The sequence below is a fragment of the Fusarium proliferatum genome (assembly GCF_900067095.1).
Source record: "Fusarium proliferatum ET1 genome assembly, contig: FPRO_scaffold006, whole genome shotgun sequence".
NCBI classification, from domain to species: domain Eukaryota; kingdom Fungi; phylum Ascomycota; class Sordariomycetes; order Hypocreales; family Nectriaceae; genus Fusarium; species Fusarium proliferatum.
Window position 1 is genome coordinate 1,827,159 of NW_022194795.1, and position 25,236 is coordinate 1,852,394.

At 48.6% G+C, this 25,236-nt stretch overlaps 7 protein-coding genes across 7 annotated transcripts; 3 read left to right on the forward strand and 4 right to left on the reverse strand.

Annotated features, from left to right (window-relative positions):
* Positions 1 to 264: 264 nt before the first annotated feature.
* Positions 265 to 1,218, forward strand: FPRO_09660 (uncharacterized protein; the record flags this gene model as incomplete). The annotated part of the gene is made up of 2 exons (XM_031233076.1): positions 265 to 841; positions 896 to 1,218. 2 exons carry the CDS (start codon positions 265 to 267, stop codon positions 1,216 to 1,218), a joined length of 900 nt encoding a protein of 299 aa, XP_031082949.1.
* A 1,132-nt stretch (positions 1,219 to 2,350) lies between these two features.
* FPRO_09661 (uncharacterized protein) lies at positions 2,351 to 4,809 on the reverse strand (the record flags this gene model as incomplete). Its single annotated transcript, XM_031233077.1, has 4 exons — positions 2,351 to 4,025; positions 4,074 to 4,506; positions 4,562 to 4,602; positions 4,655 to 4,809. 4 exons carry the CDS (start codon positions 4,807 to 4,809, stop codon positions 2,351 to 2,353), a joined length of 2,304 nt encoding a protein of 767 aa, XP_031082950.1.
* Positions 4,810 to 13,830: 9,021 nt separating this feature from the next.
* Positions 13,831 to 14,586, reverse strand: FPRO_09662 (putative ubiquitin thiolesterase L3; the record flags this gene model as incomplete). Its single annotated transcript, XM_031233078.1, has 1 exon — positions 13,831 to 14,586. The coding sequence occupies one exon, from the start codon at positions 14,584 to 14,586 to the stop codon at positions 13,831 to 13,833; it is 756 nt and encodes a 251-aa protein (XP_031082951.1).
* Positions 14,587 to 16,908: 2,322 nt separating this feature from the next.
* Positions 16,909 to 19,409, forward strand: FPRO_09663 (putative isp4 protein; the record flags this gene model as incomplete). Its single annotated transcript, XM_031233079.1, has 3 exons — positions 16,909 to 17,457; positions 17,505 to 18,402; positions 18,457 to 19,409. The coding sequence occupies 3 exons, from the start codon at positions 16,909 to 16,911 to the stop codon at positions 19,407 to 19,409; spliced, it is 2,400 nt and encodes a 799-aa protein (XP_031082952.1).
* Positions 19,410 to 20,499: 1,090 nt separating this feature from the next.
* Positions 20,500 to 21,133, forward strand: FPRO_09664 (putative ribosomal protein L37.e.A, cytosolic; the record flags this gene model as incomplete). Its single annotated transcript, XM_031233080.1, has 4 exons — positions 20,500 to 20,503; positions 20,596 to 20,658; positions 20,831 to 20,902; positions 20,988 to 21,133. 4 exons carry the CDS (start codon positions 20,500 to 20,502, stop codon positions 21,131 to 21,133), a joined length of 285 nt encoding a protein of 94 aa, XP_031082953.1.
* A 540-nt stretch (positions 21,134 to 21,673) lies between these two features.
* On the reverse strand, positions 21,674 to 22,579 carry FPRO_09665 (uncharacterized protein; the record flags this gene model as incomplete). Its single annotated transcript, XM_031233081.1, has 3 exons — positions 21,674 to 21,952; positions 21,998 to 22,282; positions 22,340 to 22,579. 3 exons carry the CDS (start codon positions 22,577 to 22,579, stop codon positions 21,674 to 21,676), a joined length of 804 nt encoding a protein of 267 aa, XP_031082954.1.
* Positions 22,580 to 23,637: 1,058 nt separating this feature from the next.
* FPRO_09666 (uncharacterized protein) lies at positions 23,638 to 24,329 on the reverse strand (the record flags this gene model as incomplete). Its single annotated transcript, XM_031233082.1, has 2 exons — positions 23,638 to 24,067; positions 24,199 to 24,329. The coding sequence occupies 2 exons, from the start codon at positions 24,327 to 24,329 to the stop codon at positions 23,638 to 23,640; spliced, it is 561 nt and encodes a 186-aa protein (XP_031082955.1).
* Positions 24,330 to 25,236: the final 907 nt, after the last annotated feature.

Here is a 25,236-nt window from a genome sequence, read left to right on the forward strand (position 1 = left end):
GTAGATCAAAGATTGTGGTTCGCCAACTGTACGTAAATGGCCAGATGATCTGGCCGCTGTGTAGTCTGGGCCTATTAGGATATTGAGTAGCCAAGGCTCAGTCAGTATCGACTAGATAAATCCTTCTAGAGACAAGCGCAGATCGGCATACTACCTATCTATCTATATCTAGACATCAAGCCCCCCACACACAAGCAGGTTGAGTTGATTTTAAGCTTAATTGAGACTTAATTTGTTGTGTCATCTTTGCTTCTGTCTTCGAATATGAAAGTAGCTCTCCGAGTCTTTGCTTTGGCCTCCTCGGCCATCGCATTTGATGGTGGATACGGGACGGGTGGAAACCCTGGTAACATGAGCGAGCAAGCATGGCAATCTGCTTTCGAGAACCCCAACGCAACGGGGACATATAAATTTGAGGCGTATAATGTATCGGAAAGATTCCCGCCAAACAAAACTGTTGATGGATGGACGGCAACCATTCGCGTAGCCAATATTACGGACGACCCTGGGGACGATACACCTTATCCCGGCATCGACATCAGCGTTCAAGCACCAGAGGGAATGAGAGTTCCAGCGTTGAATAGCAGTCGTACAGACTCTTCAGACTGGCATGTGTGTGTTGCTTTCTGGGGACCAAGTCGCCTGAAGGATGAAGCAACCGACGATGCACAACACGACGATGGAGATTGCAGCTCGTTCCTTGATGAAGATTGCCTAGAGGCCTTGAACACAGAAGCGGCTGGATATTACTGGAACGGCGAGGAGTGCACAATGTTGCCACATATGCCAGTTAAGTGTGGGAAGTATTACAAAGACTACGGGCCGACGTATGGCGGAGTTCGTAAGTATAGCTTCACAACCAGTTCGAGCAAAAGGACGCTGACCCGCGATGTAGCTGGGGCGAATCTGAGTCAATTTGGAAGCGGAAAGACCTTGATCAGCCAACGCCCACAAACGGCTGGAAAATACAGTGCAATGACCCAAGAGGAGGCATATGACTATGCTGTGCGTGGTGTCTGGACTGTGATGATCAACTGGGGTCGTCGTGACCCCGACACATATAGCCTGGATGATGTTTTGCAGCCTTCGCTGTTGTGCCTGCGCACCAGGAACATCACTGGAGGTAGCGAGGATCCTAACGATGGCACAAGAACAATTGGCTATGTACCTATGGCTGTTTTCTCAGCTATGATGGCCACGCTATTATTGGCATACTGAGTTGAGGTATACAGTAGTAAAGTGTCTCTCTGCCGGATGCTAGGAGAATTGGGTAATGGGTATATTGTTGACCACCAGGCCGCCTCTGGCTTCTCCTTCAGGTCAATAGATAATTCGGCTTATGATATCAATGGTTTCTCAAACGCGTCGCAGAAATCTTTGGCCCATTTCATCACCTTTCTCTTCCATACTACTATTTCGTATCTATATATTTCCAATAGGAATGCTCCCAATGCCGTGGATGGCTTTCCTATTCACATTCCACAACGTCTCGCGATGAACAGATTTAACCAGAAAAAGAAACAACCATCCGTAGTCTAGTTTGAATGTGTAACCCCCGCCAACAAAAACAATGCCTATCATGATCCCTCCTCATTTGCTAAGTCCGTTTGACCTTTCATGACATGTCCACGCAAACTTCTGGAGGGCGCTTCAACAATCAAAGGAAAACAAAGACTTGCTCTCAGCTGGCGCAATGCCTTTGACCTTAACCCACCCACTTCCTCGTTTTTCCACCGGCGTATTCATTATTCAGTCCCAACCTGTCTTCTGTGAGGCGGGCTTAGCGTTCTCCGAAATTCTCTTCCTTGCGTGAGGCTGTCCCAATATGTCAAAGCAGAACCAAGACTCGGGCGTCTCATGAACAGAACCTTGAATAATTGAGAGCCAATTATATGCTAAAAGGCACCAGTATATCTTCCCCAATTCTCCAATGCATTATTACCAAGGATAGACTACTTCTGTTTGGTTGGTCAATGTATGTACGTATTGTGTCGATAGGAATAATTAAAAAGACGTCGTGTCTGAGAATAGTCCAAAGTGACTGTGACTTTTGTCGTGTCGTTTCGTGTTTTCGATGGAACTCGGGCGTGTAATAAAAACAAAATGAAATAGGGCCGTGCTCGTCGAGGTGTTTCGTATAGTTGTTCAAGCCAGATGTAGTACACATGGCCTCAACCGGGCTTCGCGACGGGACAAATAGATGATCCCGTGTAAGCGATGCAGAATGCATGACCGGAACTCCGGAATCAAGAATATCAAAGCCTTGCTGGACAGACGTCATCTATGGGACCGTGTGTTGGAACCTGACGTCCTAGGCACTCCGTTGAACATTATCGTCGTGTGGAGCGTCCTAACGCACACCGATTGGCGGTCGTGGAGGCAAGCTGCCTTGACTGCTGTTTGCAGACTGCTCGGAATCAAATTCACCACTGCCCGCGCTGGCGCTCGCACTACCCGTCAGACTGCGAACATTCCTAGGCTTAGTTTGGTGGAGGGCGCTCACCCCAATATGTTGTTCAACTTGCTGTGGTGCTACTGAGTTACCGTGACCAGGTGGGTGACGAGGGACAGGTTGGCGAACACCATCTGGGGGTGATGGTCGGCCATTCATGCCTGGGCCTGGACCGTAACCACCCGGAGGTGATCCCCGTCGGCTACCGCCTCGCATAGATGGAGTATAAGGATTCCCGGGAGACTGGCTGGCGCGCCGGGGATAGGCACCATTCATCCCGGGGGGTCCACCGGGACCTGGGCCGTACTGCATCTCGTCAAGCCTTGAGGCTGTTAGTGAATTTGCTCGAGAGCCTGCGTTCATCGCTCCACGGTCAACGGATCCATAACGATCCGAGGAGCAGCTCATGAGGGGGTCTTCCAGGATGTTTTCAGAAGTCATGGAGCTGTGACCGACTTGGGAAGATCGATTGCGGCCGAAATTGGGCCTGAATCGGCCGCCTCGTGTAGGAGGCGGCATGTCATCGGGATTACGGCGAAACTGGCCAGGGCTTGGTCCTGGAGCCTTTCGGTTCTTTCTTGATGTAACGCTCATCATATCGAAATTGTCTGGATCGATCAGCGGAGGACCAGGGTTGGCAGTAGGGTCAAAGTAATCGTCGTCGTCATCGTCGTCTTCGTCGAACACCTGCTTGCTGTTGCGCATAGGATGAGGGCCACGACGAGGTCCGGGGCCTCCGGGAGGGCCAGGTGGCGGTCCGCGACGCATTCGGATTTCTTGCTCGCGAATTGCCATTTCACGCTGCCGTAAAGCCAACTCTCGTTCTCTTAGATTAATGTCTGCTGGGTCACCACTAACGGATGGCTCGGAACCTTCGGGAATATCATCATAAAGAACGAGATGAGAGAATTCCTCCAGATTAGTCTCCTCTAACGAGCCTCTCCTTGAAGGTTGACGAGATCCAGGACCGTTCATCGGAGGAGGTCGACCATAACCATTGGGTGGTCCACCGTTCATCGGGGGCGGTCCACGGCGCATGCCGCCTTGGCTGAAGTTGGAAGAGTTCCGAGGTCTGGGCTGGCGAGGGGGCATACCATTTCCGTTGGGCATACCGTTCATCATGGGTCGATGGCTGTTTTGTGAAGGCATTCGAGGCACAGGTGCCGCGGAGGGCGAGGCGGGTGGTATGATATTCGCGTTCGGGTCGCCAGGTTTGGGTCTGCTGCGGTTGACCAGGTTAAGGTTATGAAGAATCGAGTAAAGTGTCTCGATACGAGGAAGGGAAATATTCGAGTCTCTAGCCAGTTTGACAGGCGATCCAAGGTACGTCTCAACCTCCATAGGTCTTCGAGCAACGTAATCCTGCCACATTATGCTCTCTCCGGAAGCTTTGGACATCTCATCGATCGTCTTCTGCTTGAAATTGGGATCAAATTTGCATCCGTTAGCATCAGCTAGACGAAGCAGCTCGTCAATGACCTCCGATACCATGTCCCTAACGCCAACCTTTTCCAAGAGCGAGGCATGGCTGGGAGTTTCGAAGATAACGCTAATCGGATGGAACGCAATAGGCCTGCAACATCAGTTAGTGAGTTACAAGACTGTTAGATGAGAGACAAACCCTATCACTCTCTCGTATTGTTGCTGGCGGATATTTGGTGAGACTTTGCATTCCACTTGACCAGAACTCAGTGTCATGGCTAAGGCCTGTGCCATGTCTTCCTGGATGGTTTGTGGGATATTGTTCGGGTTATTAGCAGGACCAATCCAGATATCTGCTGGGCCCTTATGTTCAAATTCACTCTGGCCGAGTTGTGTGAGCTCAGCACCTGAAACAAGTGATAGGACCACATTGGTAGGAAATCGCTCCTCCAAAGCAGCTTCGACTCCGAGAGTATGTGTTGTGTTGACGATGATGCATGTATGCTGGGGGGTCACGACGGAGTCAATGACTGAGGCGAGATCGTAGACATCGGGTAACGCCTTGACGCAGAGTACGACATAATCGAATGGGCCGTCTCGAGCGCTCGCGGCGTCCTCGGGATTTCGAACAACTTGAAATGTTATCTCAGCATGCTGGACGAAAGCAAGGGGATTGTTGAACTGTACCATGTCTAGGCTTGAATCTCTCGTTGCCAAATATTGGGGATCTTGATTGTCAATCAGCATCTTGTTTAAGCCATAGCGCATTGGGTCACATACTTAAAGGAGATACCGTATTGTGCCACATGCTCGTAACCAGACTTCCAAACGAGCGTCACATCACACGCGTTGGTGGCCTGGAGCCTCCATGATAGGAACGCCGAGACGGGATTGCCTCCCACTGAACAGACGGACATTAGCTCACTGCTGGCCATGATGAGCGACAAGAGTGGGACGCTGCACGAGCAACCGTCCTGACGGTTGACGTGAGGATTTAAGACAAACGAGTGAAAGATAGACAAGAGACAGAAAAGATTGAGAGGGATTGTATCAACTGATGAAGGATTGGGAGGGATCAGTTGATCTGAAATGACGCGAACGTCCACTTCTGGTTTCTGCGTGAACTAACCCTAGGTATGAAGGGAGAATTGTAAGAGAAGAGACGACAAACCTGATAGAATCTTGAGCCGGGGCGATACAGGTGCCATAATGTCTGGCGGGTCCTAATGTGGAATAGTGGCCTGGTCCAGTCTGAGGGTGTAGCGGAGCGGTTTCTAACGACGGACCCGTAGTCTTGGGGCGTATTGGGTACCACAACACAACAAGATCGGGACTGATGGAAGTACCTGTCTAAGCAAGGATACGCTCAAACTGACGATGATTGCCGTTTATTGTGAGTAGCGATGCGGGCGACGAGGATCAGAGACGATAGCACAGCTCAATTGTGCATGTGGCGGCTCGGGAGAAGGAAGCTATCGAATGGGAACGAGGCCAGCGAGGCGTCGGTGGGCGAGAAGACGGCAGTGATAGTGACAGCCAGCCGTAGAATCAACGAGCGACAGGGCCTAAATCGTGGCGTAGGCGGCAGGATGGCGTACCAGGGGGGAAGCACAGCGGCGTCTCGTGCGTCAACTGTCGATAGGCAATGAAGGAGCAAGAAATCTACAAGCGGCCAGTAGTGAGTGTGACGAGTGGGACGAGAGCTGAGATGGCCTCGGTGGACGGTGCACCAAATGGGGTGTGGGAGATTGTCTGGGGATTGTAGTCGGACGGACTGTAAGAGCGAGAGTGGGCTGAGCTGAGAAGCTGCAACAAGAACTGGGCCCTTGTTCAAGCTTAGAAATCTCACAGCGGGCGCGGAAGAAGCTGCGCGGACTTGGCTCTAGGAGGATTTATCGGTACGAGTACGGTGGGCCCCCGATTGTCCCTTTTTGCGATCGACTAGGCTTACAGCTGCAGGCCTGGGCTGTGAGAACTGTACTGGGCTGCGTTGCCTTGACTAAATTAATCAGCTTCGGGTTGATGAAAGAGAGGGTCGCTTGGTCTTTGGTGTGTTGTGTGTTTCGCCTGTAAATGATGATATGGCCCGTGAATGATTGGGCCTCGATTTGAATTGAGGTGGCAGGGGGGGTAAGGCGCCGCCGAGAGAGAAAACTCAAGTAGTGCAGTGCCTACCTGAAGTGTACTTGGCAGAGACAACCACTGTAATCTCTTTGGGGACCGGGGTGTTCAAGATGTTCTGGAGAGGCTAGACAATTTTGACAAGAGGAAAGTGAGGAGGCGTGTGGGAGAAAGAGATGATGCGAGTGGACAACAGACCAGTAAAGATAGGCCAAGTCAAGAACCAAGGGGGCCGAGCTTTGCAAGGGGCCAGCAAAACAGCAAGCAATAAGCAAAGCAAGTAACAAGTGCGTATGTAGCAAGCAGGTATGTGAAAGAGAGGCTTAGATACAAGGACAATGAGACAAGGGGGGACCCCGGCCGGAGGCGGCGGCATGTACGATATGCGGGAGTGGCTCAGTCCGACTGTAGGTAGTTTGAAGGAAGAGAACGATATCAGGAGCTATAGCCTGCCAGTGGTTGGGGAGGCTCAAATTACATGGCAGACATGTGCGTGTGTGATGAGATGCAATGCAATGCGAGGGTATGGTTCAAAACGGAATGCCGCCCCCAAAAATAAAATAAAAATGCAAGCCCCCGTATTTGATTCTGTTGTGCCCAGGAAAAAAATGCCAATGGCAAACAGGTTGGGGCATAGGCAGAGACGGCTAGAAAGAGGGGTGTGTGATGAAGGGATGGATGGAAGAAGGCTTTGAAGTCATGATGAAGCAGAGACTGTCCACTTGCTTCATGAAACTCAATTGGAGAACCAGGGCAGTAACGCATAAGGCTTCAGGCCAAGCATCACAACAATAGAAAAAAAATCCAACTTACTGTTTCTCTTTTGTCCCTCACAACAGAATTATTATTCCCAACTCAAGGATATAGGCCGGCCGGCCAGTGGTGTGGCAGCAGTGACGAATGGTGACGAGGACGGGGGACTCGGAAGACCTTCGTTTCGAGATACGTTGCTGAAGCTAACGAGGATGAGGATCGGTGCGGAGCGGCCGGAAGTTGAGGACCCAATGCCACGAGGAAAATACGCGCAAGCTTAAGGTTGAATTAAAATCCTCCTCCGTAAGGTAGTCCGTACTCGTAGAGAGCGAGCCCAGCTGATGATTTATTGCAGATGTGACTGCCGGAATACCGTTGAAAGTACTCCGTAGACAGATATCAAGGGATCCACCGCTAAAGATCCAAAGAACTCAATTCAAATGTTTTGGTGTGGTTTTTTTTCTCGTTCGTTCAGAAGAAAACACTTCGGCCAAACATCGAAATTTCCTGACTGTTTAGGATCCAATACCGTAAGGTTTGAGAATTATTGCTGGTTGTTTCTTGTTGTAAACATCGGTCTTATTCGTCGCTGATTCTCCGTTCGATCGTTGCGTTTCGCATTTATTCTCTCTTGGGTCGAGTAGGTAGCTCGCTTTGTCGTCGCGTGTTGTCTGGTCTCCGCTCTCGCTTTCTTTTTCAGCTTGGGTGTTCAAATGTTCCCCCAGACGCCACACAACCCGAAAGATTAAAAAAGAAAAAGACCGAATCTTACGTCGGCTGCGGTTGGTCGTTGATGCAGCAAACCAGAATCTACAATGTTTCAAAAAGAGAGAGAGAGAGGGTGAAGAGGAGAAATTATGTTCAGTCAAGGGAGAAGTAAACGAGGGGAATCAATCACGCACAGCCAAATGAATACGAAGCAAACCCCAGAAGCGAGAAGTCAGTCACCAGCAATTGCTTGGTTAGTACATACGAATAGACGGGACCCTAACTCGATTGCCCTCAATCCGTCCAAACCCAAATCTTCCCGACTTTGCCCTTGTCTTTCACCCTCCATCGCCGTCCGTTTTCCAAATTCCTTATCATGATCCCTACCAGTATCTTCGATCCTAACATCCGCGTGGTGCGGCACGGTGTTGCGCTGATATTGGAGCAGACCATCTGACGCGACGACGGGTAAATTGATGTTGGTGACCGGCAATTATGTTTGATGATGAACCGAATATGCAGATACCCAGGTTTGGGGCCTCGATAGATCTGCTGGCTCCAACCTCGTGCAAGCTTTCTATGAGAGCCGGCTGTCTTCTACGCAGACCACACATGGCATGCTCCATAATACCAGTCTACTATATACATAGTAGGTATGTAGTTGGGCATCCAACAACGGCTGCAGTACGACACAAGGCTCGCATCAAAACTCATTGAGTTGGATGGTAATCAAACAATTGCTTGACATGGGTGGCTGCATTGTTTACCCATCATACCTAGAAAACCCTAGTGTATCTGGCGGTTAGACATTGTATTGACTAGTTCACGGTTCACCAAAGTTAATATCAAGACAAGCACATGCAAAGATAAACCCCCTCCATTCAGAGTGCAGGGCGACCCTGCCGAGCTGCCAACAAATCAACAGGATATGTAAAGTTGAAGCACACAAACACGATGTATACATCCCACATGCTGCGCCCCAGAGGAGCCAAGTACTGTATAATCAAGTGGGTAAGTTCAATGGAACAGTTCCCCATTGTTACTAAACCCTCCCACAACCGGGAATTTAAAGTCCTCCGTTTCCATGTGCTGTCGGCTGTCAATTGGCTTTGCTATACGCCAATCCAAGGAGTAAAGTAGTTGAAGGTATAGTGATAACAACATCTACATATGTAGTAAAGTCTTCAACCTACCAGTAGAAGTTGGATGTGGGTTTCGAAACATTGAATGTCTGTGCTGTGGGAATGCTTTCCTGGCTGTAATGAGTTTAAAACAAATCAACCTCATGCCAGTCTATGATGAATTGTATGTGCTTCGTTTCAACGGCCATTGCTTAATTTGGTTAGTGGGTTACTGGTCAGCTGTAATAACCTTCGGTCAGGTAAATCCCATCCTGTCGTCAAAATACGATATGCATCAAATATCCTCCTCCATGCTTCAATTGAAGTCCTACAAAGGATTATGGGATACTGTCTTTCTAGGTAGTTCGACTAACAGCTATACAAACCAGCTAACACAGGATTTGAAGCACCTGTCTTACCATGTCGGCGTCGCCTCAAACTCTACGCCGGAAGAGGGATGGAGTTGTTCCATCTCCAGGCAAAAATAACTCCAGTTACAAATCCCATCCCACGGAGCAGTGGCCTTGATACGCGTGTTCTCCGTCGCCATGGCTCAATTGCCAGGGGCCATCAGGGGTTAAACTTGTCTTCCCGCGGTGCCAAGCTGGATAGCAGCCCGCTACTTGGCAGAAAATGGGTAGTCCTAGTCCTCATCTGTCTTGGCGACAAAAGTTGCTGATGGAGCCTGTAAGACTTTCTTTGATCAGGAAGTCGCTCAACAATCTCTGAGGCACACAGCGAAGTGCGGACTTTCAGAGTTCCCTATCGCGTCGAAAGGAACAGTACCTAAAAGGTACTTGCTGCCAACTCCCTACCTAGATCGATCGCGGATCCTGGAAACATATCCCCCCTGTCTTGTCACGCCGTACCTTGCAGAAATAAACCCACATTCCGTCACCATCCACTGAGGAGTACGTGTCGCCGAGTGTGGTTTGAGTATTAACACGTACTGACACAAAGTGAACAAGCTTTTCTTGATGATCTCCCATCCCTTTTCTTCTGGCGCTAAAAGGAAGTTTTCCTACTCCCTAGGCCAGAAATGTCGCTATTTAGGAACAAGGGGTTCCGATACAGGCGAAATCCATATAAACTAACGCTCCGGATGGTCCGGCGTTTCTTTACCACTACATAATCGATGACGTAATGCCGAAACGAGCCAGACTTTCGAACTCTTTTGGCAAGACGGTGAAATGGACATGGGACGAGTTTGTGGTTTTCGGCCTGCTATGGAGGCCAGGGTCAGGGGTATAGACCGAGTAGTGGACGTTTTCTCAACGTGCGCGCCACGAAGCCACTCCTATTTTGGTGACGAGGCTCAGCGCTGAGCCGAATGAGGCTACCCTTCAAATACGCTTCCACGCCCCGGGATAGACCGTTCGAGCTAGTCGCTTTAGTGATTTTGCTTGATCCGCTGTAAGTTGACCAGTCATGGTATTCTCCTCTAACCTCATCGTCGATCTGCCGGGCTTACCTGGCAAGTTGTTGTTGCCGGCTACCGGCGTCAGCTATTGGATGTACTGAGACGTGCAGCGAACAGAAAACCCTTGATCAGCTGACGATATGCAGACTACAGAGCGCCATTGAACAATATTGAATACACACCGATACTTGGCATGGTGCTAAAGATTTGCATCCGTGCCTAATCTCGCCCGCCTCGAGAGGAATGAATGAAAGTCTCCCAGGCCCTCCCTTTATTTATGGTGATGGATGGGTCCATTACCTATCCTTTCGGGTTCGCTTCCACATACAACTGGCGGCTTGGCGAGATCAAAGTCAAGGTGATCCCTGTCACAAAAGCGTTCTCTCGTCTCCAGTTGGATCGTCTGCTGCAGCTCCTTATTTCACAAATCTTCCTGAAGGTTGATGGAAGCTGCTAGGCTTCAGGCAACGGCGTCACGGTACTCCGTACGATGCATGTCTTATTTCCGTCAATCCAGGGATTCTCACCAGGTTCTACTGGTCATCACTGCTCCAGGGGGGACTATTGACGATCCATTCATATGTATCTATCTAATTGGGTGCCAGCAACTCCATAAACGACCCAGTATCACGGAGATGGCTAGATCTCTCATCGCGATCTCGAAAAGTTCAAACACCTTTGTCTAGGATGATCTACGACGGATATACGCGCGTTGTGTGTGCAAATCCATACTTGCTTCAATTCGGTGGGTAGTTATCGCTTAAAACTAGGTGCAGTAAAGGCACCTCTTTTAGATGCTATTGGGTGTTCTGTTGCTTATTGACTGTCACTCCTTATCCATCCTCGACAATAGCCTCATGCTTACTTGCAGAAATCGTGCTCACTTCAGTTTCCACAGGCGTTTTACTCCGATCTAGTGTGTCTTCGGCATCTAAGTTATCCGAACAACCGCGCAAGGCTGAACAGTGTCGAGTACAGAGTACTTTCTTGGTCTATTCTCGTCTACCTAACTAGGGGAGGAAAGAAAATTCAGGACCTTGATCCTAAATGACAAAAGTACTTAGGTAACTTTAGATAAATTTAATATATCCTTTGCTGAGTTTATTTTGACACCTCATATCAAGGTCTGGTATTTTCTTAGGGCTCGTCAAGTTGATCATATCATCCTGGTTAACGTTGTGCCGTGGATGGAGAGACCCAGTAGCTAAGGAACATGGGGCGTGTGCTAAATTTGACATCGCAGGGGGGCATCGACAGACCGGTCGACATGGTATTTCCAACATCTCGCATATTCTCGTGTGCTGTCCGTGATCCCGCCGTCAAGACATCGTCACGTCAAGATGTGGCTATCTGCTCCGCCGCTAATCACTCGAGTATGTACATGTTTGTGTGTACGTACCATTCGCTGAGATGGATCTGGATGTGGTATGCCCTGATGTCTAATTAAAGCACCCAAGCGGAACAAGCTGTTTGATGAGGTGTGTAGAGATCGACGACTATTGGGACTATTGAGAATCACGACTCCTCTTCCAAAATGGCCAGCATACATGTAAATCCTCGACAAGTCACAAAGCTATACTGTGCTGGTGCATACTCACCGTAAAACGCCGCCGTGCATGGTAAATGATGTGATATTTGGTTATGCTCCCGAGTATGTGCAGATGGCCCAACATGCAGCCTACCTTAAGTATCACTACTAAGTGAATGCTGTGCCAAATCTGACATCCCATCATAGAAATGGCCTTTGCATAGGGTACGATTAAACCCCATGTAACCAAGGCCTGGTGTATCCAAGTTATGTGCCAGTCCTCCAGAATTAGTTTCTTGCAGGGTAAGCGCAGCTCATAAGATCATATTGCCATTCACCTTATAGCCTTCGCATGTATACATACCTACACACTGCATAAGGTACCTACCTATAGTAGGTAGCACCTGTTTGGTACACTGCAATCACAGGAAGTCGTTATCTTCAGGCGTTGCATGTGGATATTCCTGTTCCCAGCTGAACTATCGGGTCGTCCACTACAATTTTGGTCGCTCAGTCTAGTACCAGACCTCTAGCAAGCCCTCGTACGAGACCATGGTTATTCTTTACACTCCCAAGTTTATCGTAACCAGTCGAATGAAGAACGCTAGTAGCTAAAGGCTGAGACATTGTCTCCGATTCGAACGAAGAGCCTCACTCGTCGTTGTACGAGACTCCCCGGGCTTGAGGCAGCACTGTCATACGAATAGTCTAGGGGTTGCAAATCGAGTCTCTAACAAGTTAACTCTGACCACAGTAGATAAACCATGAGCGCCCATATTCCGTATTGACAAGTCATCTGTCGTGCTTGGGTTGCTACACTTATCGGTGAATCAACCGATGAGACACGGACAGTATGCTGTATCTGAGTAACAGAATAAGTAACGGCAAGATAAGAACAATTAGAGAAAGCCCTAGAATATTACTGTAGGACAGAGAGGACAGAACTCGGAGGGTTGAAGGCTCTCGTGCGAGTGATTCATAATGTGTCAACCGGCTACTTGCATCCCCGATAATATATGTAACAGGTGTGCTATCGCGATCTGAAAACTCGTCGCAGAATGCGCCATCTTACCAAATCACCTGCTGGGAGTGTAATAAACAAGCCAAAACAAGAGACAATAATTGCTGCTAGGACCACGATCTATAAGATATGGTTGCTCACAAGGTGATCGGGACACTCATGCATGAATTCGACGATGAAGTTAACAGACGAACACATACAATGAAATGTTGAAATCCCGAATCCCCATCGAAAGAAGAGCGAACCAAGGTACTCAGGAGTTCACTCAGTCATGACTGAAGATTATGCCTGATGCAGTTCTGCTCGTTGAGTCGAGGCGTCGTCTTCCAGAGCCGAGAACTCTGAAATAAGTGTTTCTCAAGTCGAGGAGCAAAAGATTTACAATGTTGGTTTAGAGTGCATCTTTACAGAATTGAGTCCCGGGTCTGAAGTCTCCACGGCCGTCGCATGAGAGGCCCTTCTTGATGTTGACTGTGTTGACTATATTGACTATCTAGGTATGTTGAAGGCTGAAGAATGCCCTCACTACCTAGTAGTCACGTCATCCGACTCCATTGAACTTGTATCCAAAGCATGAGGAAGGATATGACCTGATCTCAACGACATACAGTTTAGCTAGGTGAGAATAGATACCTCGCCATCCAGTCTGGGCAGTGCCAGGCGGAAGGAATATCCATCCCATCAACCAAAGCAAGAACTCGACACCATGAAATATAATCTTTTTGCCTCAGCCTTCAACATTAAACCACCACCATAACCCTAAAGAGCTTCGAGAAGTGTCGGACGCAAACCTTCTAAAGACAGTGAACAACGGGCTGCTGAATACGCACAATTTAATCATGTACCGTTCGAACGCCTTCTGTGGTTAGTCTACTTCACGAGTTACTTACTGTCTGACGTGAATGGTCCATATGACGGGTACGCCAACATCTCATTGGAAACCAAAAACAGGTAAGAAACAGACAGATGAATCTATGAACTGGACTGGTGTAACAAATTCAAGTCGTGAAAGCACCAACTCGCTCTATAGACTATTGCATAATAGCCGTCGTGAAATACCAAGCATGAAAGACCAGATACAAAATCCCGAAAGACTTCCAATATGAACCTAGGTAGGTTTGGAAATATCTGAGTGTCACTGAGAAAATCCAGTCAGATCAGTTGATGCTTCAGGTCAGGCGCATAGGAAATACCCACAGTACAGGAGAAATCCCGTGAAAAGGATTGTGTAAAGGATTAATATCATTGCTTTCTTGTGACTAGTCGGTTTTCAGGGATCTATATTCAGGCGCCATCTGGAACAGTTGCCAGTGCGATGATACTGAACTCAAGGTTCCCCTCAGCAGCTTTGGTAAATCTTTTGACAGTAACTTCCAATGCCTTATTACTGAGAAGATCATCACCTTCGTCCAATGTGCCGCGATCAACTGGACCTCCCCAGCCTCCCTCAAGATCGTATAAATGACCATCTTGGCCCTTAACGAAGCTGATGAAATGATATCCGCTAGGCTCTTCGCTCGCAGGGGCTATAGTGTCACCAGTCACTGCAGCAGCCATGTGAGCCTTCTCCAAATCTATCGAGTTGTAGAGATGATTGGCGCGTTGGAGAGGCTTGAGATCTTGTGTTTCCTTCAGAATCTTATCGAGGATCGAGTCTGTTTTGATGAAGTTCTTGGCTGTGCCATTGCTCACGCTGTGAAGGAGAGCAATGAGACCGCAAGCGTGACCTATAGTTTGTTTGTACCACACAACTGGCTCGTCTGGACCAGAGCCATCGTAACTTAGTTCCTTTGAGCCTGGGTCGTTCTCGCGAACGCGTGCCCACATAGGTGCAGGAGTGATGAAGACTAGAGCATGAACTGGACGAGGGATCATGGCAAGCAGCTCAGGTTCGTCAATGCTGTAGACGTCGTAAAAACCGAGCTTCTCAGAAACGCCCAGGTCGTGGATGAGTTTAGTGAAAACTTCTGGGTTGTTTTCGAGTGGAATGAATGTCTTCGTACCATCCTTTCTGAAGGAAACTCCTGGTGTTGTTGACATGATGCCGGTCGGGTTGGGAGTGGCAAGTTTAGATGCACCTTGCAAGACGTCTACCCCGCGATTGCTTCCGCGAGGTTATCTTAATTACCTTATTTAAAAAAATTAGGTAGAGTTGGCTGGAGTGGAAGGAAACGATAGCCTCCACTGCTGTGAATATGGAAGTAAAGATACCTAGTAGGCAGCAGCAATGCGTCATCTGCTGGAGTTGGCTTCCACACAAACTGCCACTATGTGAATCAAACACAAAGTGACAGCTTGAGTGTGTGTGTAATTTGACGGAGTTGATGCCAACGACAAACGAAGTACATATCACTACAGTTATTGTTGACACGGTGTGGAAAGTTTCGCTATGTAGATATTTGATGCGAAGCCGTGATTGATAAGCAACAGAGAATAAGATTACCCATCTTGTATTTCCATCAGGTCTTTGGCAATGGTCAGTGGTGACTGGCTTCCAAGGGGAGACGTCGTAGTTCACACTACATGCCTTCGAATATGGAACTTGAATTGACTTGAAAGCCTCTTTGTATCAATTTATGAAACGCTGGAAATGGTTTATCACGATCCAATACTCCCTTCCATTATCGGCAATATGTACGGTATGACAAAACGATAAAATTGGCTTCCATGTGTATGGCTTGTGTACCTAAGATTTCCAAAGAACAACTTATGATAACACCTATGTGTTTCGGCAATTGTATCCTTTAGGCACATTTGCTGGTAGTGTTGTGATTGTTGACAGAAGAAGAAAGCCTCTTCATTCTGTCAAAGTTCAATTACACATGAACCTCAGGTGTGGTTGAATTCAGTGGGTCTTTACTGAGTACTCCGTACAGTTCGTCATGTTAATAGGCAGACTCAATTTAAGATATCTTTTGGCGAACAAAAGACCTCAACTCTCCATCGTTTTGCCCGAAACCACCTCATAGTTTTTCCTTGACTACGACAAACCCTGAGTTGGAAATTTCCGGCAGAGATTTCGAGAGCTTTTAGTGGTCTGATCAAAGGTTCCATCACTTCTGGTTGCAGTGGATGTGAGCCGAGCAGAAGTTCACAAAAGTTCGCCACGTGATGGAGGCTGATCAGAGGTAAATGGAACCATCTTTGCCTTCACAAAGGACCTTTTGCAAGAGACTGAGTTCTAGGTTAATTCGGTGGGACAATCAAATCAGAGATTGGACTTTTTGACATGCTGTATCTGCTGAGCAAGTTGAAAGGACGAAACGAGCACAAGTCCTGGAATAATCCATGTCTGGTAGATTCCACCACCCTTCAAGCCTCGAGATTCCAGAAGGATTCCGGCTCTAGGACCTTGAACCCGGCATCATGGTTCAGGAGGGAATTGAAGTCTGGTTGGACCCTGAATCGATTAACGATAGGGAAGAAATTGACCATCGTTTGACGTTCTCAGCATGATTGACAGCCGGTCGAGCCGTTTATGTTGACAAAAGTGCCAGGCTGGGCGTTGAAACACGCACACACCAGTCGCTGTATTCTCACGTACATCATGGTTTATCTTGTGGGCCGAGGCTAACCCCGGACAGGCTGGAGATAAGCAGCGCTCCGAAGGCTTGAACGCCATCAGGGCCTATCTTCATTGGGTGAGCAAGATAACACAATTGCGTGCCAATGCCTGATGTGACATCGAGGACAAACAGGGCGCCCTAGGCATGCTGGGCTGTCGCTGCGATAGGGAAACCTAGCCGAAGTCGAGAGGAGCCGAGCTACTATGATAGCTGAAATGTTTCAAAACACTTGGCGACTCTGCACATTGCCGCCTCGAAAGAATCGAACAAGAATACCAACGAATTAAAATACGCTGCTTTTTCGACAAAAGGTCCGAATTTTCAGACTGAGGAACCACAGGGGGCCATCGAAGTCTGCAGTCGACAAGGTTGAGCCCGAGCCCATGCCTGATCAAGAAGGTGGTCTAGATCCAATTGTGCCGTCGCCCGCGATAGCATTGCACGAACATTCGCACTATGGCCAAAAACCGTCTAGCACCAGGTTTTTATGGCGGTTCTCAGAGTCCAGCATTGAGTGGTGTCAATGTGCCATTCGCGGGGAGCGACACTTCTCCTCAGTCTTAGGCCCTCCTGGTTCTTGGGGCTGAGATCCCCCCCCGTACTGGTCTCAGGCCGTCTGTATAACCACATCTGCAAAGCAGCAGCCGCTGTCGGCTTTCTCCTTCAACATCGTCTCTCAATACCACAAGACCAAAGGCCGTTGTTGTCGCTGTCGTAGCGGGCTTCAAACCACGCGTCGACGTCGGTTCGCTGTCGCTGAAACAATCCATTGCTCGAGCAAAGGGTATCAATTATCATGGCGCCGTCTCTCTTTCGCAAACGCCACGAGGCCGAGGATATTATTCCAATCCCCGGCCCTCTCGAGACCGTCTCCGCCTCCGGTCGTGATTACCTCGAGAATCTACAGCAGTTCGAGAAGTCTCACAAGTTCGATCCCAATCTGCCCATCGACGACCTCACAGATGTCGACGCCGCTATCGCGACTGGAAATGCCGAGAAGGGGATTGAGATTGAGCACGCGCTCATGGAGGACAACAGCCCCTATCCCGAAGTCCGATCTGTCGTCCGAAACTACGATGTTGATGTCCCTGCCAATACCATCCGTGCCTGGACTATCGGGTTGATTCTTTGCACCATCGGTTCCGGTGTGAATATGCTCTTCTCGTTGCGAAACCCCAGTGTCACAGTCACTACCTACGTAGTCCAGCTTGTCGCCTATCCGTTTGGTCTTGGCTGGGACTTGATCATGCCTGATCGAGAATGGACCCTGTTCGGTCTCAAATTTAACCTCAAGCCCGGTAAATTCAACTACAAGGAGCATGTCGTAATTGTCGCCATGTCCAATGTATGCACAGTTTTCCTCCTCCTAATAAGCATCACTAACTCAGATAGGCGGCGTACGGCGGCGGTGTTCTCTACGCAACTGATGTACTCCTCGCACAACAAATCTTCTACGGCCAAAAGTTTGGCTGGGCTTTCCAGATCCTATTTGGCATTACGACTCTTTGCACTGGATATGGATTGGCTGGACTTGCCCGTCGCTTTCTGGTGTGGCCGGCTGCTATGATCTGGCCCACTGACTTGGTCAATTGTGCCCTGTTCTATACGCTTCACGATCACTCCGGCTCGGACCCTACCAAGACCAATGGCTGGAAGATGGGACGGTATAGATGGTTCTTGATCGTCGGAGCTGGAGGTTTTGTTTGGTATTGGTTCCCAGGTTGGATCTTCAAAGGTCTTTCTTACTTCACCTGGGTTTGCTGGCTTGCACCCCACAACGTTAAAGTCAACAAGATTTTTGGAGGCATGACTGGCTATGGCTTGATGCCTACATCCTTCGATTGGACCGTGTACAGCGGTTACCTACAGTCCCCCCTTATCCCTCCCTTCCACGCCATCGCAAACGTTCTCCTGGGCATCATTGTTTTCTTCATCTGTATTTCAATGGGCATACACTTTACAGGTACCTGGTATGCGGATTACTTCCCAGTCCAGTCATCCGAGTCCTACGACAACACAGGCGCCATCTACAATGTTACGAGAATCCTCGACAGTAACTTCCAGTTCAACGAAACTGCCTACAAGGAATACTCGCCACTCTTCCTACCGACGCAGTTTGCCCTTTCTTACGGTCTGTCCTTTGCAGCTGTTACAGCAGTTGTTGTTCATGTTGTGCTCTACCATGGACATGAGATCTGGAGACAATTCAAGCTGGCCCGCAATCAGGAGGATGACGTTCATATGCGACTGATGAAGAAGTACCGAGATGCAGAGGATTGGTGGTATGCGAGTAAGTTTTGTGTCACTACCAAACCCAATATCTTTTCTTACTGACACTCATCAGCTCTTTTCATTGTTATGGTTGCTATTTCCATTGGCGTGATTGCTGGATGGCCAACTGGCTTCCCCGTCTGGGCGTACTTCATCTGCCTCCTTATTCCCGTGCTGTGGTTGATTCCTATCGGTGTTGTTCAGGCTATCACCAATATTCAGCTTGGCCTCAATGTTCTGACTGAGTTCATCATTGGCTACATGGTTCCTGGTCGCCCTATGGCCATGATGATGTTCAAGAATTACGGCTACATCTGCATGGGCCAGGCACTTTACTTTGCGCAAGATCTCAAGCTTGGTCACTACATGAAGGTCCCTCCTAGAGTCATGTTTTCATCACAGCTGGTTGCCTCAATCTGGTCGGCTATTGTACAGATTTGCGTGATGAACTGGGCACTGGGACACATTCCTGACGTTTGTGCGGTCGACCAGCCCAACAACTATACCTGCCCAGGTGGTCGCGTCTTCTACACAGCCTCCGTGATCTGGGGGGCCATTGGACCAGCGCGTATCTTCAGTCATGGCTCAATCTACTCATCGCTCCAGTGGTTCTGGCTGGTCGGTGCTGTGACACCAATCATCACATGGCTGCTGGCTCGCAAGTGGCCTCGTTCAATCTGGCGATACGTCAGTACCCCTCTTATCTACGGGGGTGCTGGTATGTTGCCCCCAGCCTCTGTATATATTTATCTGTGCTGGGGCATGGTCGGTGCTTTCTTCAACCGCTTCGTTAAGAGAAGATACACAGGCTGGTGGCTCCAGTACAACTATGTCACTTCGGCGGCACTGGATTGTGGTCTCATCATGTCGACGATGGTGATTTTCTTCACCTTGTATCTGACGAGTGCTTCTCCCCCCAATTGGTGGGGTAACTATGGCGCGTTGGAGACGATGGACTGGAAGACCACGGCGGTCTCCAAGACGGTTCCCAAGGGCTCGTTTATTGGACCTTCAACTTGGAACTAGGTAACCAATTTTATAAACAGTCGTTCATGGATATGGTTTTGGGAAGAAAGACTTGGATAACTGAAGAAATTTCGAGGCGTTATGGTCTAGGCTGTTTGTTACTTGGCAATGTTTCTTACTACACGTGCGAGATACCTCAATGATGATTAATGTTCATGGACTTTTTGGAAGAAGCTGGTTGAATATAAGTGGAAATTTAAGAGAATTTGAATTACAGCTGTACCTTCAATTAAAATTGAGATTCATGATGTCGTTCAGAGGAAATGGGCTTCATTTATGAAGTGACTGTTATACAAGACTCAATCAGTGGAAGCGAGGATTTCGATGATACTGCACATGTAGCCTCGGGGAGCAAGAAAATCTAAAGACTTTAGAAGAGGTGCTAAAATAAACTTAGCAAATAGTCTCCTGAGCTCAGGCTAAATTATCTAAATCTTTTTAACCCCTAAGATCAAGATCCTGAATTTTCTTTCCTCCCCTAGATTGGATATGCATCACATCTAAGGGGAAGAGAGAGCCAAGATGAAATATGAGAAAGTCAACTATCGTTTCTCATACCAAGGATGGCTAAGGGAGAAAAAGAAGAAGAGAAGGAAAACAGAGCGAGGTAGCCTAACAGGATATTCCTGCCTATCGTATTATTCCTTCCCTCTTTCATGGCATACCTACAGTTCCTTAAGGTAGATGGCATCTCCACTATGCGCCTTCCTCTGGCAAAACTTTCATGAGACCTGGAGATGGCATCTGTGAGGCACCTACCTTACCTTAATTTAGGTAATGCATTGGCACCTTACAGCAAAGGACTTATATGCAATTTATCCTCCCAAGCCTTCAAAGCCAAGACGCGACACTCAACCTAAGCGCCCACACCCGTTGTACACCTCAAAGACGCTAAGTTTGGTGGTACAGCTGCACGTGACTGCCAATTCTTGCTCTTTCCCTACCTAGCGTAAATCCGCTCCTGCCCTAAGAACTAATCACATGATCCCACCTCGCACCTTCCGCCAAAATTCACTCCGCCAAAATTGGTCTCCCAAATTGAGAAATTCTCGATCGCCATTCAACTAACCGCCCAAACACCACAGCCAAGATGAGTATGTCGCCGCTCGTCAGCTGCTCGCGAAACAACAGCAGACGATGCTTCTCCCGAGAATAATTAAGAGTTTTTGCTAATGCGTCTCAACAGCGAAGGGTACCTCCAGCTTCGGTAAGCGTCACAACAAGACGCACACCCTGTGCCGACGATGCGGTTAGTTCTTATGCCCTCTTGTCTCGCTGTTCAGACAGCCCTCGATCTGTGCAACGGATACTCGAAATATAGCAAACGCCGAAATTAAACGATGGCGAAAATCGAGGGATATCTGAACGGCGAGGCTTAAAAACATCAAGGTGGACGGAAATACTGATGGGATCCCAAATAGGTCGCCGCTCTCTTCACGTTCAGAAGCATGAGTGCTCTTCTTGCGGCTACCCTGCTGCCAAGATCCGCAAGTGTACGTGAACTTCTCACAGATGGCGTCGATGAACCGATATCGAGTGTTCGACGCTCTTGGACAGCATTACTAACTGCGTCGACAGACAACTGGTCCGAGAAGGCTAAGCGAAGAAAGACCGTCGGTACTGGCCGCACTCGCTACCTCAAGGATGTGTCCCGACGATTCAAGAACGGTTTCCAGACTGGTACCCCCAAGGGCGCTCGAGGCGCTACTGCCGAGAAGGCCTAAATGGGGACCGCATCCCTTCTGATCCCTTCCACCACCTCTCCGGCTTACCCCTCTTCCACCACGGACGTTGAAAACACCCGCTCCTTTGAGAACATACAACAGCAATGGCGGCTCATAATATGAGCCTAGGCCCAAGGACAATCTGATCGGAACCGGAGTAAGGGTGGTGATTGGGACGGGCGGTCGTGTTTGTTGGTTCGTGGATGAAAGGAGCGGCTTGGAGCATGGGCATGGTGTTTTACATGTTTGAGCAAGGAAGTAAAAAAAAGGACCCTTTTGCTCTTCTGAGATTCCATAGGGTTTCGGTTACGAGGTTCTGAAATGGCATCTTGATTCTGCATGAACGTACGATGAGCGGACATATGCGAGGAAAAGTTTTGGTCGTCTGTCGTGGAAATTCACGTCTCGTGCATGACGCCCTATTGAATGAGATTTGGCCTGTAAACTGAAAGGCTCTCAAGCGACGGCTCCGATATTAACATTCCGCAACTGCCGCGGCGATTGCTCGTGACTTTGATTTTGGTTTCTATTTCGCATCCATCATGTCCCTCTTTCAAAGACCTTAACCCCGCCGTCTGCAACGACATGATATAAATACTCAGTAGCACCACCCAAGCCCTCTGCTCCAGGTCCTGTAATGCGGACTACTCCGCTGACATCCCTCGCTGTCCCTGTATCAAGCATCCGTAGGGAGAACACCATGTCAGCTTCATGTGCTGAAGAAAGCACGAGGCTGGCGTGCTCTCGCTCAAGCGTCGTAACTTGGGTAGCAACAAGAGGCACGTCGGCTGACAGAGTGAGTAGCGTACTGTGGACAAGCTACAAAGGATTTAGCAAGGACACACTGCTTCTGGGCAGACTTACACTTCGTAGGCTAAGAACGGCGTCTTGAAGCGTGAGACTTGTGGTTGAGTCATCGGTGACAGCGAGAAGCGCATCAAGTTGGTCGATAATAAGGATCTTACGCGACGCACGTAAATCCGTGATGGCGCCTTCAATTTCTCTTTTGATGTCTGCAAGCTCCGTACTCCGAAGCGTCCTCTCTTGTCGTGTGCCTCGCACCCCGGTCTTAGCTTCACCATAAAGTCCTGAGAAACCGTCGATGAATGTGAAGCGTCCTGCTCTACTCAGGGCATCTAAATCAAGGCCCTGGTCATATCAGTATTTGCCCTATATAGATGGCCCATTGATCTGTGAAATTTTTACCAATTTTGTAGAGCTCTCTCTCCAAAAGGCGCCATCTCGCATGAAGCTCAGTAGTATGATGCCTGTGTCCTTGGTGCTCTCATCTCCATCTGCACTACCTCTCAGGTATGAATACACATGGCGCAGAACCAGCCAGTTCGCGCTTGCACCAAGCACGCTAGTGATAAGATTGAGTGAGGACTCTGGAGGCAGAGAGATATAGGGTTCCAAAAGATGGGGTATCCGTGAAGTAGAAGCCATTTTGGGATTGAAATATTGGAGGGAAATATTGAGTTGGTACAAAATATTCTGAGGATTGAGTGGCACTGTGCGAGAAATTCGTGCGTAGTGGAGCGAGAGGACACCAGCTCACAGGTAGGTAGGTAATGGGCAAAGTCAACACTACCTTAACTATCACATATTGGAAATTTGAATCATAAAGAAAACGTGTGAAGAATCCTTTTCCAGTCTAGGATATGCGTAAGTAGGGGTCTGTGGAAGGAGTCCTTTTCCATCTGGTTGATTACAGTTTGCCAACATGACACAACTTGACCGTTTAAAGAGTGAAAATCACTGCATATTTTAACCTTAACACTCACAACCTCGCGGATCTGTGCTTTAATCTTGAGGAGGGAATGTTCGACCTCGCCTTACCTGGATGAGCTGTTCCTTTACAGAGTCCCATCGCCATCAAGTCTAACAATATTCTCAAGCTTGCTAACGCTCATGAGAAGATGATGTGTCTATGTCTAACTTCCCATTTCCTTAAGACTGGACAGGCCGAATCTTCACCTGGTGACTTTCGTATGACATGAATTTGCTCATGGAGTCTAGGGCCTCAATAACGGGCAAGGCTTCGTTTGGGTCGACAATTTTCATTCGGCCTAAAAACAACCACCAAGATACAAGGTCGCGAATACATTACCCTGGAAGAGCATTACCATAGAGAGGGACGGGGTGAGGTTCTTCAGGCCAAGTCTGCATCATATCCTTGAGTACGGTACTAGACATTTGATACTGACCGTACACACAAACGCCAAGGTTGTATATCTCTTCCTGAACTTGATCTTTATGTGGGGGAAGTGGCCGAGAGCGAGCGATGACGAGCATTTCCACTATTTGAAGAGAGGAGACTTTAGGCAAAAGATACCTGTCTCCCAGCCCGACGTGACGATGTTGCTCGAGTATTTGTGATGGGTGTTATTGATATCGTGAGCTTCTAGACATCTGGCTGTGATATTGTTGGCATGGCTCCAAAGGCAGAAAATACCCTGGTGACGTGTCTATTATACAGATCATTGATGAGTTTTGATATTGCCTTATTTGCCAAACAGCCCTCCAAAGATAGACGAACCGCCTCCTCCTCCTCCACGGCCACCATGTCTCCTGGCTTCAGTTCGGATCCATTCCTTCAGAAACTCCCTGTCCGCGAGCTTTCTGGCATCCGATAGTTTGGTCGTTGTTTGTGCCTCCCCGCCATCGAAACTTAAGAGTGTGGGAATGCTGGTGATCATGTAAGTCATGGCTAAGTTGGGACTTCCTGACATGATATCCGGTGAATCAAACTCAACCGTCGCAAGAGACACGCCTCCCTCCTCCTCGCCAACGCCAGACTCTACAAGATCTCTGATGAGAGGGCTTACGACTTTGCAGGTTGAGCACCATGAGGCGGTCCACAGGGTCAGCAGGGGGGTCCGGGACGACGTCGAGAGTGAAAGATAGGTCGAGAAGGAGTCATTGTTGCGGATACTAGCTGGCGGTCAACAGACAAGCTATTTCTCGGCAGAGGGAGACAAAGACAGCGATCGACAAATGGATTGCAAGGGGGGGGAACATGTGCGGAGACATGTGATCTATCAAAGCAAAGCAATCTGACTTACGGGGTGTATATCTGGTTCTTGGCTTGTCGCGATGTAGTCGAAGAGATCAAGGCTCGCTGGAATGAACGAGGTATCGTCTGCGCCTTATTACAGAAAGGCCGGAGCCCAGTACGCAAGGTGAATGTGTGCATTATGATCTTAGAGATGAACCACAGCCTCAATGGCCAAAAGCTGAAAGTGCAATTGGACCTAAAATGCTTCGGTAGAATGGAATTCAAGCGAAGATTTGGAGGTGAGACATGGTAAGACGCCCATCCATGTCAGGAATGATGTAATGGCCTAGCGACAGGACCCTTCACAAGGTGGGGGATGCATTGTTTACTGGGGCAGCTGCAGTGAGATGGGCCAGTGGTGAGCTTGCAAACAGATACTGCAGAGTGCCGACCGCACGGGACACCGTCTAAACAACAATAAGTCGGTCACGCGTGCAGCATCTACAGAAGTGAAACTTGGTTTAACCTGGAATCGTCCTTAGTTATGGCACTGCCGCCGCTCCCGCCAAGTAGCCAGCAGGATGATGGATCCTTTGTCACCAGGCCAAAAGGCATGGGAGTGGAGTTGAGCCTGGTGATCCAACGTTAACCTTACTCGCGTTATCCGTCGAGTAGTCCCAGGTAGACCGTTACGAGTCCAGTCCCTTATCAGGGAGAACCATGGAAGCCTTACTTTATAACCCTACCGCCTCCTCGCGCATTGTTTCTTTTCGAGGATATATTCCTCACAGCGAGCCAAAGTGGCACGTTTTCTTGTTCCTTTGTTTTTTGTTTTTACGTCGTCTGTCGTATGATTCCAAGCCGAGTCTGTTTTTTGCCATAAACCTTCCCATATGGCTTGCAGTTGGTGACGACTTGAACACTCCACAATTATTTGGACCCTGATGACTTGCATTGCTTCGCGACGAAACTACCTAAGGTGGCTTCCCGTCTCTACCACGCTCACCTATAAACAATTCTCATCACCCATCATCCAATCTCCCTAACCTAGAGTTCTGTTTCTAGCCTCACTTGGTTCCCCCTCCTCGAAGACGCGCTCTGCATT